Consider the following 16,952-nt stretch of genomic DNA (forward strand, 5'->3'; position numbering starts at 1 on the left):
CGTGATCCCCTTTCCAGAAGCGACCCCTTGGCCCGGTTCTGAGTATCCCCTTAACCCCTGGAGACACAACTTTGGCGTCACGAACAGGATGCGGACTGGACCCGGCTGCAAACCGGGTGTGACGTGCACCTGTAAAGACTTATTACATCGCATAAAAGACTTGCCCTGTGAATTGTTGCAACAAAGAACGGACTTTAAACTTTGTGAAGATACCTGGAAAATCCAAAAACATCATTGGTAAAATTTTCCAGGCGCCATCTTGGATCGCGCCATTAGCTGCTACGTGCGGGAAAACAGCGCGCCTAAATCAGGACTCCACCCACCGCTTGCAGAGGAGGTGCGCTCGGTGCTGCGACCTGAACGAAGACGCAGGAAAGTGCCCCAGGCTTGCTGTGAAGAAGACTGGTGAAATTAACTAAGGGGGCGCAAAGATGTCGCAGCAGGGAGACGCTGTTGTGCCCGGCGGTGCAGCGGCACCTATCATGCCGTTCCTGATGCCGTACACCCCGGGTGCAGTGTGGCTGCCGCAGTACTCAGGTGAGCCCAACACACTTAATGACTTTATCGGAAAGCTAAAAATCTACTACAGCATGTACCCCCTGACAGAAGCTCAGCGTGTTGGTATGCTTATGGGAAAGTTAACTGGCAATGCTCAGCGGGAGGCTACATCCTGGCCGGACGATGCAAAGGACACTGTAGAGCATATAATAGCTGGACTAAAAGCAGCTTTTGAATCCACTGCCGGCAGCCGGGCTAAAATGAGGTTCTTTGGATGCAAGCAAAAACCTAGAGAGAGCGCGAGAGGCTTTGCCTTAAACTTGCAGGAGGCGCTCAGAGCACTTAAATTAGCAGAACGTGCCTTAGCCCCTGGAGCAGATAAGCTGCTGATAGACCAATTCCTGGATGGACTCTCATCCCCTTCCCACTGGGGACAACTGAGCATGATGGTGATCCAGGATCCAGGACTAACATTTGCCCAGCTAAAGGATAGAGCCATCCGCCTCCAGCAGGTGGAGGAGCCGCAGGATATAGACTCTGTTCAACACCTTACAGTGGCACCCCAGCAGCCAGTAATGCCGGTGACATCGGCCATGTCAGCGGCTGCTGCTAACCACCTGGAGCCCATCACTAATGAGGCTCTCCATCAAAGGCTTGATGCCCTGACAGACACTGTTGCTTCCATGGCTAGAATCGTCCAGGAGCTGCGTGGATCCAAGTCTGCACCCAAGATTGAGCTGGCGACCAGCAAGGAGGATGTCCCGTGGATGAGGCCTAGGAGATACCAAGCGACGAGAGGACGACCCAGCGACCGCTACCAGCCGGATGGACAGCCCATTTGCCGCCGTTGCAAGGAGCCAGGTCACTTTGCCCGTGAATGTGCTTTAAATGGGGATCCCCTGGGGAGGCGGGCCGCTCCTCAGGAATGAACTCTCAAGGCCCCACACCATGGCACGACAAGTATGTGGGGGGACGTCCAGTCATCCCCATCGTGCTGGATGGTATTCCACTCAACGCCTTGCTGGACACTGGTTCCCAAATATCATCAATTCCGCATGTCCTTTATAAGAGGTACTGGGCTGATTCAGACGTTAGCAGTGGTCCATCTAATGTTGCATTGAACATATGGGCTAGCAATGGTGAATTAGTACCACAGGTTGGTTTCAGAGAAATGACCATTAAGATTGGGAGAGTAGAATTGCAGAATCAAGGTATTGTCATTGTTGATGTTGACCGGCGAGAACGTGAACCAACTATGCTGCTAGGAATGAATGTAATTGAAAATTGTTTTGCAGAGGTAATTACTGTCTTGCAGCAGATCGTCGAGACTGCCAAACCTGGGCAACAGAGACTCCTGCAGAAGGAAATTAAAGCCTTGATGCTGAAGCAGCAGGTAGAAGTGTCAGGAGGTGAAATTGGCAGTGCAAGGGTAAGTGACCCAATACCTATTGTAATTCCTCCCAAAACAGAAATGCTGGTCTGGTGTAGAGCCGCAATAGGCATCAGAGGGCGAGACTATCAGGCCCTGGTAGAACCCGTGTACTCAGACAGTAGGCCCACTGTACTGACGGCCAGAGGAATAGTTGAGGTACACAGGGGAAGAGTGCCAATACGCCTTCTAAATTGTGGGGAAGATGAGGTCACCCTACCTAAGTATGCTACCATGGCTAAGCTATATACGGTTGATAACAACGCCATCACCACCGTGGAGCCCTTGAAGCCGTCAAGTCAGGCGGAAGACAATGGCTCAGAGGGAAAGCTGGAGGATTGGTGCCAAAAGCTACATGTAGGTACCGACAGAGTATCAACATGGGTTTATGAGGGATCGATCCTGTCACACTGATCAGCTTCTATGAAGAGGTAAGTTCAAGCCTTGGGCAGGGAAATGCAGTGGATGTTGTGTATATGGACTTTTCAAAAGCTTTTGATACGGTGCCACACAAAAGGTTGGTACATAAAATGAGAATAATGGGGATAGGGGAAAATGTGTGTAACTGGGTTAAAAACTGGCTCAGTGATAGGAAACAAAGGGTGGTTATTAATGGTACGTACTCGGACTGGGTCTCAGTTCATAGTGGGGTACCACAGGGGTCAGTATTGGGCCCGCTTCTTTTCAACATATTTATAAATGACCTTGTTGGGGGCATGCGGAGTAGAATTTCAATATTTGCAGATGATACTAAACTCTGCAGGGTAATCAATACAGAGGAGGATAATTTTATATTACAGGGAGATTTATGTAAATTGGAGGATTGGGCTGAGAAGTGGCAATTGAAGTTTAATGTAGATAAATGTAAGGTCATGCACTTGGGTAGAGGAAATAACATTTATGATTATGTACTTAATTGTAGAACACTGGGTAAGGCTAGTGCCACACATCCGTGCCTCCGGCACGTGTTTGTCATTTTTTACACGTACCGGCGGCACGGAGACATGTACAGCAATGCTACCCTATGGTAGCAGGCACACACACGTAAAACCACACGGAACGTGTGTCCGTGTGCGTTTGTACGTGTGTGCGATTTTCAAAGCGCTGACATGTCAGTGTTTTCTCCGGCAGCACGGGTGTTACACGGCCCGCACCCGTACCACACGGGTGTAGTGTGGATGCGGTCCCGTGTGACACGCGCCGGAGTAAACACACATGTCATTGAAAAAAAAACAAAACATTAACTCACCTTCTCCAGCCCTCCTGTCTCTGCCGCTGCTGCCTCTTGCTGCCGACCGCCGCTCATTATTCTCATAGAATATTCACTTCACTGCCTGGCAGCAGCAGCAGCGGAGAGACGGGAGGGCTGGAGACCGAGGATCAGCACCACGGACAGCAGCGCGGGCAGCAGGAAGGACCAGGTGAGTATAATAATTACCGGTTCTACGTGTGCTATCGCGGATAGCACACGTAGAACACACGTGTCACGCACGTACCAGAGACACGTACTTACCTGCACGCAACACGCAGGGAAAATACGTGTCTCTCGGCACGTGCGTGAATTTCACGTGAGTGTGGCAGAGGCCTAAAACAGACACAGAAAAAGACTTGGGTGTATGGGTGGATGGTAAACTTCACTTTAGTGGCCAGTGTCAGGCAGCTGCTGCCAGGGCTAATAAAATAATGGGATGTATTAAAAGAGGTAGAAGTGTTCATGAAAAAAATATAGTTCTACCTCTGTACAAGTCACTAGTGCGACCGCACTTATATACTGTGTACAATTCTGGTCACCGATATATAAGAAGGACATAGCTGAACTGGAGAGGGTGCAGAGAAGACCACCAAGATTATTAGAGGAATGGGTGGGCTGCAATACCAAGACAGGAAAAACGAAGGCTTAGGGGGGATCTAATCACAATGTATAAATATATGAGGGGACAGTACAGAGACCTTTCCAAAGATCTTTTTACACCTAGGCCTGCGACTGGAACACGGGGGCATCCGCTACGTCTTCAGGAAAGAAGGTTTAATCATAATCACAGACGAGGATTCTTTACTGTACGAGCAGTGAGACTATGGAACTCTCTGCCGCATGATGTTGTAATGAGTGATTCACTACTAACATTAAGCAGAGCCTGGACGCCTTTCCTGAAAAATATAATATTACCAGTTATGTATATTAGATTTTATGACAGGGTGTTGATCCAGGGAACTAGTCTGATTGCCGGATGTGGACGAAGGAAGGACATTTTTTCCCCATTGGAACTTGTTTGCCACATTGGGGGTTTTTTTGCCTTCCTCTGGATCAACATGTTAGGCTATGGGGTGAACTAGATGGACTTAGAGTCTCCCTTCAACCTTAAAAACTATGATACCTATGATACCTATGACTCTACACCCTCCCATCAAAAGCATGGAGTATACAGGGTAGTGAAAGAATATGAACAAATATTCAGCAAACACCCATTAGACTTTGGACAGATCAAAGGGGTAGAGCACACTATACCCACAGGTAACCATCCACCCATAAAGGAGAGGTATAGACCAGTACCACCGGCTCACTACCAATGCACCAAAGACATGCTCAAAGAAATGAAAGAAGCAAAGGTAATAAGAGACAGTTGTAGCCCCTGGGCAGCCCCACTAGTGCTAGTTAAGAAAAAAGATGGGACCATGAGGATGTGCGTAGACTACCGACAGATCAACCGCATTACACACAAGGATGCATACCCATTACCTAGGATAGAAGAGTCATTGGCTGCATTAAAATCCGCTACTTACTTTTCCACCCTAGATCTGACTAGTGGATATTGGCAAGTTCCTGTGGCAGAGGCTGACAAGGAGAAGACAGCGCTCACCACGCCGATGGGCCTCTGTGAGTTCAATTGTATGCCGTTTGGACTCTGCAACGCGCCTGGTACCTTCCAGCGACTGATGGAGTGCTGCCTAGGACATAAGAACTTCGAAACTGTCCTCCTGTACCTGGATAACGTCATAGTCTACTCCAAGACCTATGAACAGCATCTACAAGACCTGGCAGAAGTGTTTGAAGCCTTATCCGGATATGGCATGAAGATCAAGCCATCCAAGTGTCACCTTCTAAAGCCAAGGGTACAGTAACCTGGGACATGTCGGGAGCTCAGAAGGGGTAGCACCAGATCCTGAAAAAGTTTCCGTGATCAGAGATTGGCCGAGACCCACCAGCGTGAAAGAGGTGAGGCAATTCCTGGGACTGGTGGGCTACTATAGAAGATTCATAAAAAAGGGTTCACGACGTTATCAGCACCCCTACAAGACATCCTAGTAGGACAGTCAAAAAAGTCTGCAGCCCGAAATCCTCCTTTCCAGTGGAGTGATGAGAGAGAAGAGTCCTTTAAGAAGTTGAAGTGGGCACTGACAGGAGAAGAGATCCTGGCATATCCAGATTACCATCAACCCTTCATTTTGTACACGGATGCCAGCAACGTAGGACTGGGAGCGAGCAGTATTGTCTCAAAGGCAGGAAGGCAAGGAGAAAGTTATTGCCTTTGCAAGCAGGAAGCTCCGGCCTACAGAAAGAAACCCAGAGAATTACAGCTCCTTCAAGTTAGAACTACTGCCAGTAGTTTGGGCTGTAACAGAGCGTTTCAAACACTACCTCGCAGCTGCAGAATTTACCATCTTTACTGACAACAATCCATTGACCCACCTGGCAGGGCCGGCGTCAGCACCCGGCAAACCCGGGCAAATGCCAGGGCCCTGGAGAGCCGGGGGGGCCCACTCGGCCTCGTCAGTTCTCCTGTCCCTTGGCCGGGGCCCACTCGCCTTTACAGTTCTGCGGTCCCCGGCCGAGTTCCGGGGACCGCAGTCCTCGGCAGCAATCTGCGGCGCCGTCACTTTAAGGCGCGCAGACATCCTCGTTTGAATTTCATCTGTGGGCGGAGCTACCGCCTTCTCAGTCCCACAGATGAAGGAGGCGAGCTTCTGTCCGGCGCTGTGTGGGCCCCCTCTCCACCGTGACCTAATCGGGTAAGTGCCCTCCCCGCCTCCCCATTATAGGCCCCGGTGAGCTGCTTCTACCCCCTGGATGTATGCCCTGGCCCCTGCCAATGCCCTCACCCGCCGATTCCGCGGGTGTGGGCCCCGCCGAGCCGCGGGTGCTGGCCCCGCCGAGCCGCGGGTGCGGGCCCCGCCGAGCCGCGGGTGCGGGCCCCGCCGAGCCGCGGGTGCGGGCCCCGCCGAGCCGCGGGTGTGGGCCCCGCCGAGCCGCGGGTGCTGCCAGTGCCGCGGGTGCTGTACCCGCCGAGCCGCGGGTGTGGGCCCCACAGAGCAGCAGAGTTGTGTGCATTTGTCTGAATGTAGCAGACTTGTATGTGTTTGTCTGAATGTAGCAGAGTTGTATGTGTTTGTCTGAATGTAGCAGAGTTGTATGTGTTTGTCTGTATGTAGCAGAGTTGTGTGTGTTTGTCTGCATGTAGCAGAGTTGTATGTGTTTGTCTGTATGTAGCAGAGTTGTATGTGTTTGTCTGTATGTAGCAGAGTTGTGTGTGTTTGTCTGTATGTAGCAGAGTTGTATGTGTTTGTCTGTATGTAGCAGAGTTGTATGTGTTTGTATGTAGCAGAGTTGTATGTGTTTGTCTGTATGTAGCAGAGTTGTGTGTGTTTGTCTGTATGTAGCAGAGTTGTATGTGTTTGTCTGTATGTAGCAGAGTTGTGTTTGTCTGAATGTAGCAGAGTTGTGTGCATTTGTCTGAATGTAGCAGAGTTGTATGTGTTTGTATGTAGCAGAGTTGTATGTGTTTGTCTGTATGTAGCAGAGTTGTATGTGTTTGTCTGTATGTAGCAGAGTTGTATGTGTTTGTCTGTATGTAGCAGAGTTGTATGTGTTTGTCTGTATGTAGCAGAGTTGTATGTGTTTGTCTGTATGTAGCAGAGTTGTATGTGTTTGTCTGTATGTAGCAGAGTTGTATGTGTTTGTCTGTATGTAGCAGACTTGTATGTGTTTGTCTGTATGTAGCAGAGTTGTATGTGTTTGTCTGTATGTAGCAGAGTTTGTGTGTGTGTTTGTCTGTATGTAGCAGAGCTGTATGTGTTTGTATGTAGCAGAGTTGTGTGTGTCTGTCTGTATGCAGCAGACTTGTGTGTGTGTGTGTGTGTCTGTAAGTGTATATGACTGTATATATTTGTCTGTTTATATGTATTTTTGTGAGTTTGTCTTTAAATATGTATATGTTCGTATCGGTGTCTGCGTGTGGATGGGGCCCACTGGGACTCTTCCGCCCGGGGCCCACAAAAACCTGGAGCCGGCCCTGCCACCTGGACTCGGCAAAATTAGGTGCGCTGGAACAGCGATGGCTAGCCCGACTGTCAAACTACAACTTTGTCATCAAGTACAGGGCAGGCCACAAGAATGGGAATGCAGATGCCTTATCCCGGATGCCACACTCGGGGGATGTGGAAGAGGAACCGGAGGGACTGGAAGAAATTGAGCTGCCGGCCTTTCACCTTCCTAAGATGGGACAGTATCAACCGAGTGTCTACCAAAAACAACAGCAGGCAACTCTCAACCCATTAGCACACCACGGATGGGCTGACACACAAGACAGTGATCCAGCTGTGAAGCTAGTGAAAGAACTGCTTACACAACAAGGTGCATACCCTAATCAGAATGCCCCAGATGAGACGCAACATCTCTGGAAGGAGAGAGGTAAATTGTTCCTGTACCAAGGGAAGCTCTGCAGAAGGCACACCAATCCAAAAACACATGAGTTGGTCTGGCAGATCATCATGCCCAAGAGAGACGTCAAGATGGTTCTGGAAGCTTACCACGACGGTGATGGTCATTTTGGTTGGAAAAAGTTGGAAGTGCTCTTAAGAGAAAGATTCTACTGGGTTTGCATGAGGAAATCAATTGAAGATTGGTGTAGAAAATGTGGCCCGTGCAACCTCAGAAGAAGAGATCAACAGAGCCAGAGAGCTCCACTCCAGTCCATAGTAACCAAGCAACCACTCGAGCTAGTCACATTAGACCACATCAAGTTGTCACCAAGCCGGTCCGGCTAGGTCTATGCCTTAACCATCGTGGACCATTACTCACGCTTCTTAGTGGTGGTACCCGTGAAAGACCTTACAGCTAGAACAGCAGCTAAAGCATTCCAGACGTACTTTTGCAGACCCCATGGTTACCCAGAACAAGTCCTTGCAGATCAAGGTCCAGCATTTGAATCACAGATCTTCCAAGAATTCTGCAACATGTATGGCTGTAAAAAGATCTGCACAACAGCATACCATCCCCAAACAAATGGCTTATGCGAGAAGATGAACCATATTGTGATTGACCTGTTGAAGACCTTACCAGAGTCAGAAAGAAATCAATGGCCAGAGAAATTATCCGACTTCGTGGACTTGTACAATCATGTCCCGGTGAGTTCTACAAACTGCACCCCCGCTTACCTCATGCGTGCAAGGCCCGGTAAACTGCCAATTGATTTAGATATGGGAATTCTGAAGCCAGATGCAGAAGTTCAAGAATCCAATTAGGATACCCTACGTCAGCAACAGTATCGCCAAGTACAAGAGTGTGTAGAGAAAAGTCTCCAACAAGCTAGGGGAAGGCAGGAGAGAACCTTCAACCAGCATGCTCTAGCAACCCCATTGCAACCTGGTGACCAAGTTCTCAAGAGGAAACGACGCACGAACAAATTGGATAATGAGTGGGAAACCACCCCATATATAGTCTTACCATCCAGTATGGATAATCCCAAAGTGTGTCTCATCAGTAAGGATGAAGGAAGGACATCAGCTGTTGTGTCAAGAGATCAACTCAAACTGTGTCCTGAAACCCTGAAGACACCAGAGGTCACCTTACCCGTACAAGTGCAACCTGTCAAGAAGGAAGAAGATGTGTTCCATACCGTTTTAGGAGATTTCCCAAAAACATGGCCAAATTACTATGGAGCAGTAGTAGTCCCAATGATCGCCTTCCTTCAAGTGGTGGAACTAGAATCAGAATCCATACCACAAGAAGTCTCAAGACAAGAAGAACTGGAAGTTGAACCCGTAGAGGAAGAACAGATTCCTGGTCCCAGTGAGCTTGCCGGTCCTACAGTCAGCCCCCCATCCTCACAAGTACCAGAAACACCAAATAGGTACACTTCCACCCACACCATTATGCTAAGTACACCCAGTACACCAGCAGTACGCAGGTCACAGCGTAGTACTCAGGGTCAGATACTAGCAAGATATAAAGACTAATGTGGAATTGCATATAAAATGTACATAATGGTATAATGTTTAAATGAAAAACCGTAACAGTTTAGTGTACAGAAAAGGTGAGAGAAGAGTGGTGTAAGGTGGCAGCACGGAGAGTTACAACTTGATCACATGGGTGGTGGCCCGAGGGCCGTGAGGCCTACTGCACTTACGACCAGAGTAAAGACACCTGTAAGAAGCGTTTGGTTATTGAAATGTTTATATAATTGCAACGTTACGACCCATAATCCCAGTACCTACAGAGACTATTCCGTATGAACACTTACATATTCTTGAACAATTGCCTTTTTATTAAATATGGACCATACCTACCACAGGACTGGTCGTGGTAAAGACTGAGTGTGTACTTTCATCAGCCAGCCCCGGAGGCAATAGTCTAAGCCCTGGAGAGACTGCTTTTTGAACTTTTTGGGTTTTTGTATTTTTCCTTTTGAGGCTCTCTCTCTCTATATATCTATATCTATATCTATATGTATAATTATATATATATATATATATATATATATATATATATATATATATATATATATATAAAATTGTTGTTGATAACTTGTTTGTTTCCTTCACAGTCCCGGAGTACTGTTCTTCAACAAGGGGGAATGTAGCACCCCAGGGTTGCCACAGTAACAAAACAAAGGGTTAACTCCCCACACAACACTAGCACCTCCTGGCCAAAAGGGGGAGACCAAGCTGCTTACCTGTATATTCTGGTGTGGAGAGGAAGTGGTCAGTTCAGTTTCAGTTTGTTTAGTCATTCAGTGCAGAGGACTGAGGAAAAAGGATATCTGCAGGTTGGAGCTGGCTCTAGCTCACCACAGGATCCGCTGACCAATTCCAGGCCTAAGCCGAGGGTCTGAGGAAAGGAGACAGATTAATCAGAGGAACATACCTGGGAGACAGAGTATTGCTGAACTCACCCCAGTGAAGCACACAGAACGGATGCCGGATCCGAGGCTGAGCAGGTTACACACAGCACAGCTAACACTGGAGAAGTGAAGATTCCAGATCTTTCACCTATACCACAGACACAGCAACATAGGAGAGTTCAGGAACATACAAGTAAGGACTCGAGTAGCCTGTCAGGTCGGTACCCGGGAGGAACAGGGCTGGCTGCCTAGTTTATACAGAAGCAGGGCCACACACAAGCACAGTACAGAAAAGGGAGCCAAAACGGCCCGGCTGGGTGGGAGAAACCTGAACCCTTCACAGACTCCGTGGACAGTACTCTGCTGAATACCAGGACAAAGAAACTGCAAAACCGTGAGTCTGCTTGTTTATTGTGCTCGTGCCCTGCACCTCCCCATGGACTATCACACTGCCCCGGGGAGAAGGCTCTACCCGTGGGGAGCCGTCCCATCTCAAGCTGCCATCCATCACCCCAGAGGTTCTGCAGCAGCGGTGGTCATCTCTGATCACATTCCACGGGTGGCGTCACGAACATAACCCCCCTTTTTATTGTGGAACCAGGGATCACAGACCGGGTCACGACACCGTGATCCCCTTTCCAGAAGCGACCCCTTGGCCCGGTTCTGAGTATCCCCTTAACCCACGGCGATACACTTCTCTTTACTTTAGGCCACCGACTTAGGCAGAATTTGACAAAACGTTTAAGCCCAGGCGCGTTCTGACAGGAGCTGAAGCAAGGGTCCACCATAGAGTCACAGAATTAACTGTTTTCGGAGTATCCGCTCCACGGGCCCCATACCGCTGACCCCATCTGCCTGTTTCTTCCGCACCTCCGCCAGCACTTCCTGCAACGTCGTTGCATACTGGGACACTCCCTCTTCTTCTCCCTGCAGCCTATAGAAGGATCTAGCCCGGAGGTACCCCACACTTGCTGTTTCAACACAGATTTCTTCCAGGAGCTCCCCCAACTCCTTCAGACTATTGTGCGTTGACTCCGGTTGCAGGCAAACATTTCTGCGGACCTCACCCTCCAAGGCCGTCATAGCTATGTCTTCTTAAAGATCTGGGACGATCTTATAGATCTTCATGGCGCACTGGAGCCTGGGCACCCAGTCAGACAGCGACATGTTGTGACCACAAATCTAGGCAGCACATTAAACATGGTGCCCATCGGAGGGGTCCTTGCAGGGGTTCCACCATTGCCTTCAGCGCCCCCATTAAAATTAACATCCATATTGACAATAGCATTTCTGGCTTTGTATCTGCCGCCTCCATCATTGTAGCCGTAACCTGCATGTGGCAGAGGTTTAGAAACCCCCTCCAGGCAGAGTCAACGATAGAGAATGGTATGACAAACACTGCAGGTCCTAGCTGGGCAGCACAAATGTGACGCCCTGGCCGGGCCAGGTAGTCACAGATAGGGCCCCGCATTACACCTGTCCCTCATAGGTAACACACAGGCGACCATATACACCCTAGTCACCTCCCTCAGGGCTGATGGGCACACCAGGGGGCGGAACCAGGCGGTTGGAAGACGCCCACCAAGGAGTCCTGATAGCCTGAGGCAGAAGAAAGAGTCAGTGATTAGTCTGGAGTTCAAGGAGAGTGGAGGCCAGGCCTGTGCCAGGGCCTGAGGCAAACTGACAGGTGCCAGGGTTGGAGCCCTGGTACTGCTGGCTAGGAGGCAGACGGTGGACTCGTCTGCAGGAGCCGGGAAGACGGCTAGGTGGAACCGAGGTGGACCGGGACAGGGTTGTAGCCCGCTGGTACCGACCCGGAAACCGGAGCACAAAGGGGGGTACTCAGACCCTGAAGCTAGGTCCAGAAACTACTGGGGACTAGTTAATTAACTAATTGAGGCCAGGACTCTAGGTCCTGTCCCACCCAAAGTCCCGAAAGAAGACAACAGCCCACAGAGAAGGGATAAAAGGCCACCGCCAGGGCTCAGAGATCCCACGGGCCAGCGTCTGCGAGCAAGGGCTCCCTAGGCCATCACAGGCCGGGAGCGGACTCCTGAAGTTGCAGGCTCAGGTTGTCCAACGTTCACACAGGTGCGGGAGAAAGAGAGACGACCAGCCGGGTGGGGGACCAGAACGCAGCCGGCTGCGGGCACCGACCACCATCATTTTGGTTTACCAGAGACTCGTGTGTTCAATAATAGTGAGTACAACAGCACCCTGCGGTCACCCATCTCCCTGCACCAATGCCCACCGGGTCCCGGGGCCACCATCCCTGCCCACGGAGGGGTTAACAACTTGCTGCATAACATCTCCCCCGGGTGCCCAGTCACAACAGCGGTGGTGTCCAACGTCACCACACACCATGGATGGCGTCACGAACTCTAATACGGCCCAGCCGTACATATACGTCCAACCCCGCACCTTTTCATTCGGAGTGTCTGCAGGATCCCCTGGGTCCGGGGACCCTAGAGCCACCACTTCCTGAAGTCCCGGACCCGAGCGGCGGCTGCTGGCCACGGGGGCGGCAAACAAACACTGCAGGTCCTAGCCGAGCCGCACAGACACTGCAGGTTCTACCTGGGCCGCACAAGCACTGCAGGTTCTAGCTGGGCCGCACAGACATTGCAGGTCCTAGCTGGGCTGCACAAACACTGCAGGTTCTAGCTGGGCCGTACAGACACTGCAGGTTCTAGCTGGGCCATACAGACACTGCAGGTTGTAGTTGGGCCTCACAAACACTGCAGGTTCTAGCTGGGCAGAACAAACACTGCAGGTCCTAGCTGGGCCGCACAAACACTGCAGGTTCTAGCTGGGCCTCACAAACACTGCAGGTTTTAGCTCGGCAGCACAAACACTGCAGGTTCTAGCTGGGCTGCACAAACACTGCAGGTTCTAGCTGGTACTCACAAACACTGCAGGTTCTAGCTGGTCCTCACAAACACTGCAGGTTCTAGCTGGTCCTCACAAACACTGCAGGTTCTAGCTGGGCTGCACAAACACTGCAGGTTCTAGCTGGTCCTCACAAACACTGCAGGTTCTAGCTGGGCTGCACAAACACTGCAGGTTCTAGCTGGTCCTCACAAACACTGCAGGTTCTAGCTGGTCCTCACAAACACTGCAGGTTTTAGCTGGGCCTCACAGACACTGCATGTTCTGCCTCGCCGCAGCTATTACAGGTATTATTAATACAATAAGAAACTTTACCAAACAATTTAGCTTACGGCTACACTACGATAAAAAGCTAACTGGCCTCCGCTAATCGAATGGCGGCTACCACACTCTCACTACTTAGGCCTACACTAGCCCCTAAACACCTATACAGAGCTCATGGTATCGTCGGGACGCGTCCACTCCTCGGGAGCTCGATGCTGTGATGCTCAGGTGCTTTGTCAGTGCACACTCTCCTTCCGGGGCGGGGGAAATTCTCCTGCTCCGCACACCCGGACGGAATTTCTTGACTCCTCCGGATGTCGTCTCTTCTCCTCCTCCACAGACCTGGGGTTTCTTGACTCCTACAGATGTCGTCTCTTCTCCTCTTCCTCAGATCTGGGGTTTCTTGACTCCTCTAGATGTCATCTCTTCTCCTCCTCCTCAGACCCGGGGTTTTTTAACTCATCCAGATGTCGTCTCTTCTCCTTCACAGACCCGGGGTTTCTTGACTACTCTGGATGTCGTCTCTTCCCCTCTTCCTCAGACCTGGCGTTTCTTGACTCTTCCAGATGTCATCTCTTCTCCTCTTCCTCAGATTCGGGATTTCTTGACTCCTCCGGGTGTCGTCTCTTGTCCTCTTCCTCAGACTCGGAGTTTCTTGACTCCTCTAGAGGTCGTCTCTACTCATCTTCCTCAGACGCAGGGTTTCTTGAATTCACCGGATGTTGTCTCTTCTCCTCTTCCTCAGACCCGGGGTTTCTTGACTCCTCTGGATGTCATCTCTTCTCCTCTTCCTCAAACCTGGGGTTTCTTGACTCCTCTGGATGTCGTCTCTTTTCCTCTTCCTCAGTCCCAGGGTTTCTTGACCGGATGTCGTCTCTTCTCGTCTTCGGGACCACTGACTTCAGGAGCTTTCCACTCCAGTACTGATGAACACCATTGCCCCACTACGATCCGGCTCACAGTCTCTCTCGCAGCCGGCACCGCGTTTCTCTCCCACCTGCCATCTTCTGACACTTCTCTGGCAACGTCTCCTTGCTCAGGCGACCTGACTTCTCCTGTTCCTTCTCTCAGTTCTTCCCACACTTTTTGAGCAGGGTCATACCAACTGTACAGTTCAGAGGGGAGCGCCGACTCTGCTGGCTAGTCCACAACACACAGGGGAGCACTGTCTCTTAAAGCCATAGCGTACTTATCAATTCGTAGGGGCATCAGTAAGTGTGGTCACCTGTATAAAAGCAGAACTTTTGTCAGTTTGCTGGTCTGAAGCAATCAGTTGTGTGTTAATATATCTGCTGATGCCTTTTATCATTGGCATTATCTCAGAGAACCCATTATAGCTGCCATCAGTCTGTGACGGCTTATAAGGCCTTTTCCAACGAATTTGGAAGCCATCATTCTATAGTGAGCAAGATTATTCACCAATGGAAAACAATGAAGAAAACCGACAATCGTCCAAGGAATGGACGTCACAGCAAAATCACCCCAAGGTCAGACTGAGGAATGCTCAGAGACACTGCACACAACCCAAGAGCTACAGCTCAGACTCTAAAGGCCTCGGCATGTTTCATGTTCAGGACTATTATGGTAATTAGAGTACAATATGACGTGTCTGGAGGGGTGGATACGAGCAATGGAAGTGGGAGGAAAATGATGGCTTCAAGTTATGTGTATCTCGGGGTCTGGTGCAGTTTGGTCGGGGGGCAGATACTTTTACAGTATGTAATGTTTGTCCCTTGCATCCCCTTGTACAGATGCCGTCCCATTCATACTCAGTGTATCGAGGGGTAGAGGAGGAAGACAAGGCTGAGCTCCATGTGGAGGATGTACCACGCGGCAACCACAGGACAAACCTAAAATGGCCCAATCTCTGCATCTCCCCCCTACAGCAAAAAATATTGATCGCCGTCATCCTGACTGCGCTTGGCGGTAATGTGTCTCTGCGCGCGGCCCCTGCACAGAAGAATGGGGGGGATCGGCAGATGATAGATCCCTCCTCACACCTGATCCCTCATCTCTTCTCCTTCACAGCTTTTCTCCTTGGATATTTGGTCACTCGTCGTCCGTGCGCAACATGCAACATCAATGGCGATGACTTCACATCAGACAAGGACTATCCGCAAGAAGACAGTGAACCCATAAAAATGGACTGGTCAGAGATAAAGGATCTATTCACCAAATATCTGAAAGATGGGCAACAACTGAAGGAAAAAATAGGGTGAGGCACCCCGCCCCCTGCAGGGTGACACAGAGAGAAGGGAGCCGAGATGCTGCACCCTGCAGGGTGATACAGAGAGAAGGGAGCTGTGACCCCGCCCCCTGCAGGGTGATACAGAGAGAAGGGAGCTGTGACCCCGCCCCCTGAAGGGTGATATACAGAAAGAAGAGATCTGTGACTCTGCCCCCTGCAAGGTGATACACAGAGAGAGGGGAGCTGTGACCCCACCCCCTGCAAGGTGATACACAGAGAGAGGGGAGCTGTGACCCCGCCCCCTGCAGGGTGATAGAGAGAAGGGAGCTGTGACCCCGCTCCTTGCAGGGTGACACAGAGAGAGGGGACTGTGGCCCTGCCCCCTGCAGGGTGATACAGAGAAGGGAGCTGTGACCCTGTCCCCTGCAGGGTGACACAGAGAGAAGGGAGCTGTGACCCTGTCCCCTGCAGGGTGACACAGAGAGAAGGGAGCTGTGACCCTGTCCCCTGCAGGGTGACACAGAGAGAAGGGAGCTGTGACCCTGTCCCCTGCAGGGTGACACAGAGAGAAGGGAGCTGTGACCCCGCTCCTTGCAGGGTGACACAGAGAGAGGGGACTGTGGCCCTGCCCCCTGCAGGGTGACACAGAGAGAAGGGAGCTGTGACCCTGTCCCCTGCAGGGTGACACAGAGAGAAGGGAGCTGTGACCCTGTCCCCTGCAGGGTGACACAGAGAGAAGGGAGCTGTGACCCTGTCCCCTGCAGGGTGACACAGAGAGAAAGGAGCTGTGAGCAACCCTGACCCCTATTGCTCCCCTCTTAACTGTCCTCTAGCATCTCTGCTCTGTGTCTGTCTTTAGCTCCTCCCCTCCATGCCTGCCTTTTGTTCCTCCCCTCCATGCCTGCCTTTTGCTCCTCCCCTCCATGCCTGCCTCTAGATCCCTTCCTCCGTGCCTGCCTCCAGCATCTCCCCTCCGTTCCTGCCTCTAGCTCCTCCCCTCCGTGGCTGCCTCTAACTCCTTCCCCTCCGTGCCTGCCTCTAACTCCTCCCCTCCATGTCTGCCTCTAGCTCCTCCCCTCCGTGCCAGCCTCTAGCTTCTTTCCACCATGGCTGCCTCTAGATCCTCCCCTCGTGTCTGCCTCTAGATCCTTCCTTCCATGTCTGCCTCTAGATCCTCCCTTCTGTCCCTTTCTTTAGCTCCTCCTCTCAGTGTCTGCCTCTAGATCCTTCCTTTGTCACTTTCTTTAGCTCCTCCCTCTCTCATAAGTCTACAGCTGTTGTGCTCTCCTGCAGTATCCTGGCTCCTCCCACTGCAGGCTGTATAATGATTTGTGCCTTACAGGAAGATCTCGAGGGTGGCTCACCCGGCGGGGTCACAGGAGAACGAGGAGTTGGCCGACTACGTCCTGCAGGCGTTCAGGAGCTACAAGATGGATCACACCTGGGTGGAAAGTCATTTTGCTGAGTTGCAGTTTCCTAACCGGTAAGAATGTGCCAAAGTAACCCGTCCTCCCCGCCTCCAGCCTATCCTCCCCCCGCCACAGGCCCGTCCTCTCCCCGTCGCCGG

At 51.0% G+C, this 16,952-nt stretch overlaps 1 protein-coding gene across 3 annotated transcripts in view; it reads left to right on the plus strand.

The window, feature by feature from the left end:
* Positions 1 to 16,952, plus strand: part of TFR2 (transferrin receptor 2) — an 82,933-nt gene that overhangs the window by 23,134 nt on the left and 42,847 nt on the right. For 2 of the 3 annotated variants that reach the window (XM_075346750.1, XM_075346748.1), the window contains exons 2-4: positions 14,949 to 15,123; positions 15,226 to 15,412; positions 16,728 to 16,868. In XM_075346750.1, the coding sequence (XP_075202865.1) occupies positions 14,949 to 15,123; positions 15,226 to 15,412; positions 16,728 to 16,868 (503 nt within the window). Of the gene's footprint in view, positions 1 to 1,740; positions 1,928 to 14,948; positions 15,124 to 15,225; positions 15,413 to 16,727; positions 16,869 to 16,952 lie in introns of those variants that run through there. The other variant, XM_075346749.1, reaches the window with a different exon arrangement.

This window comes from Anomaloglossus baeobatrachus, chromosome 4 (genome assembly GCF_048569485.1).
Source record: "Anomaloglossus baeobatrachus isolate aAnoBae1 chromosome 4, aAnoBae1.hap1, whole genome shotgun sequence".
Classification (NCBI taxonomy): domain Eukaryota; kingdom Metazoa; phylum Chordata; class Amphibia; order Anura; family Aromobatidae; genus Anomaloglossus; species Anomaloglossus baeobatrachus.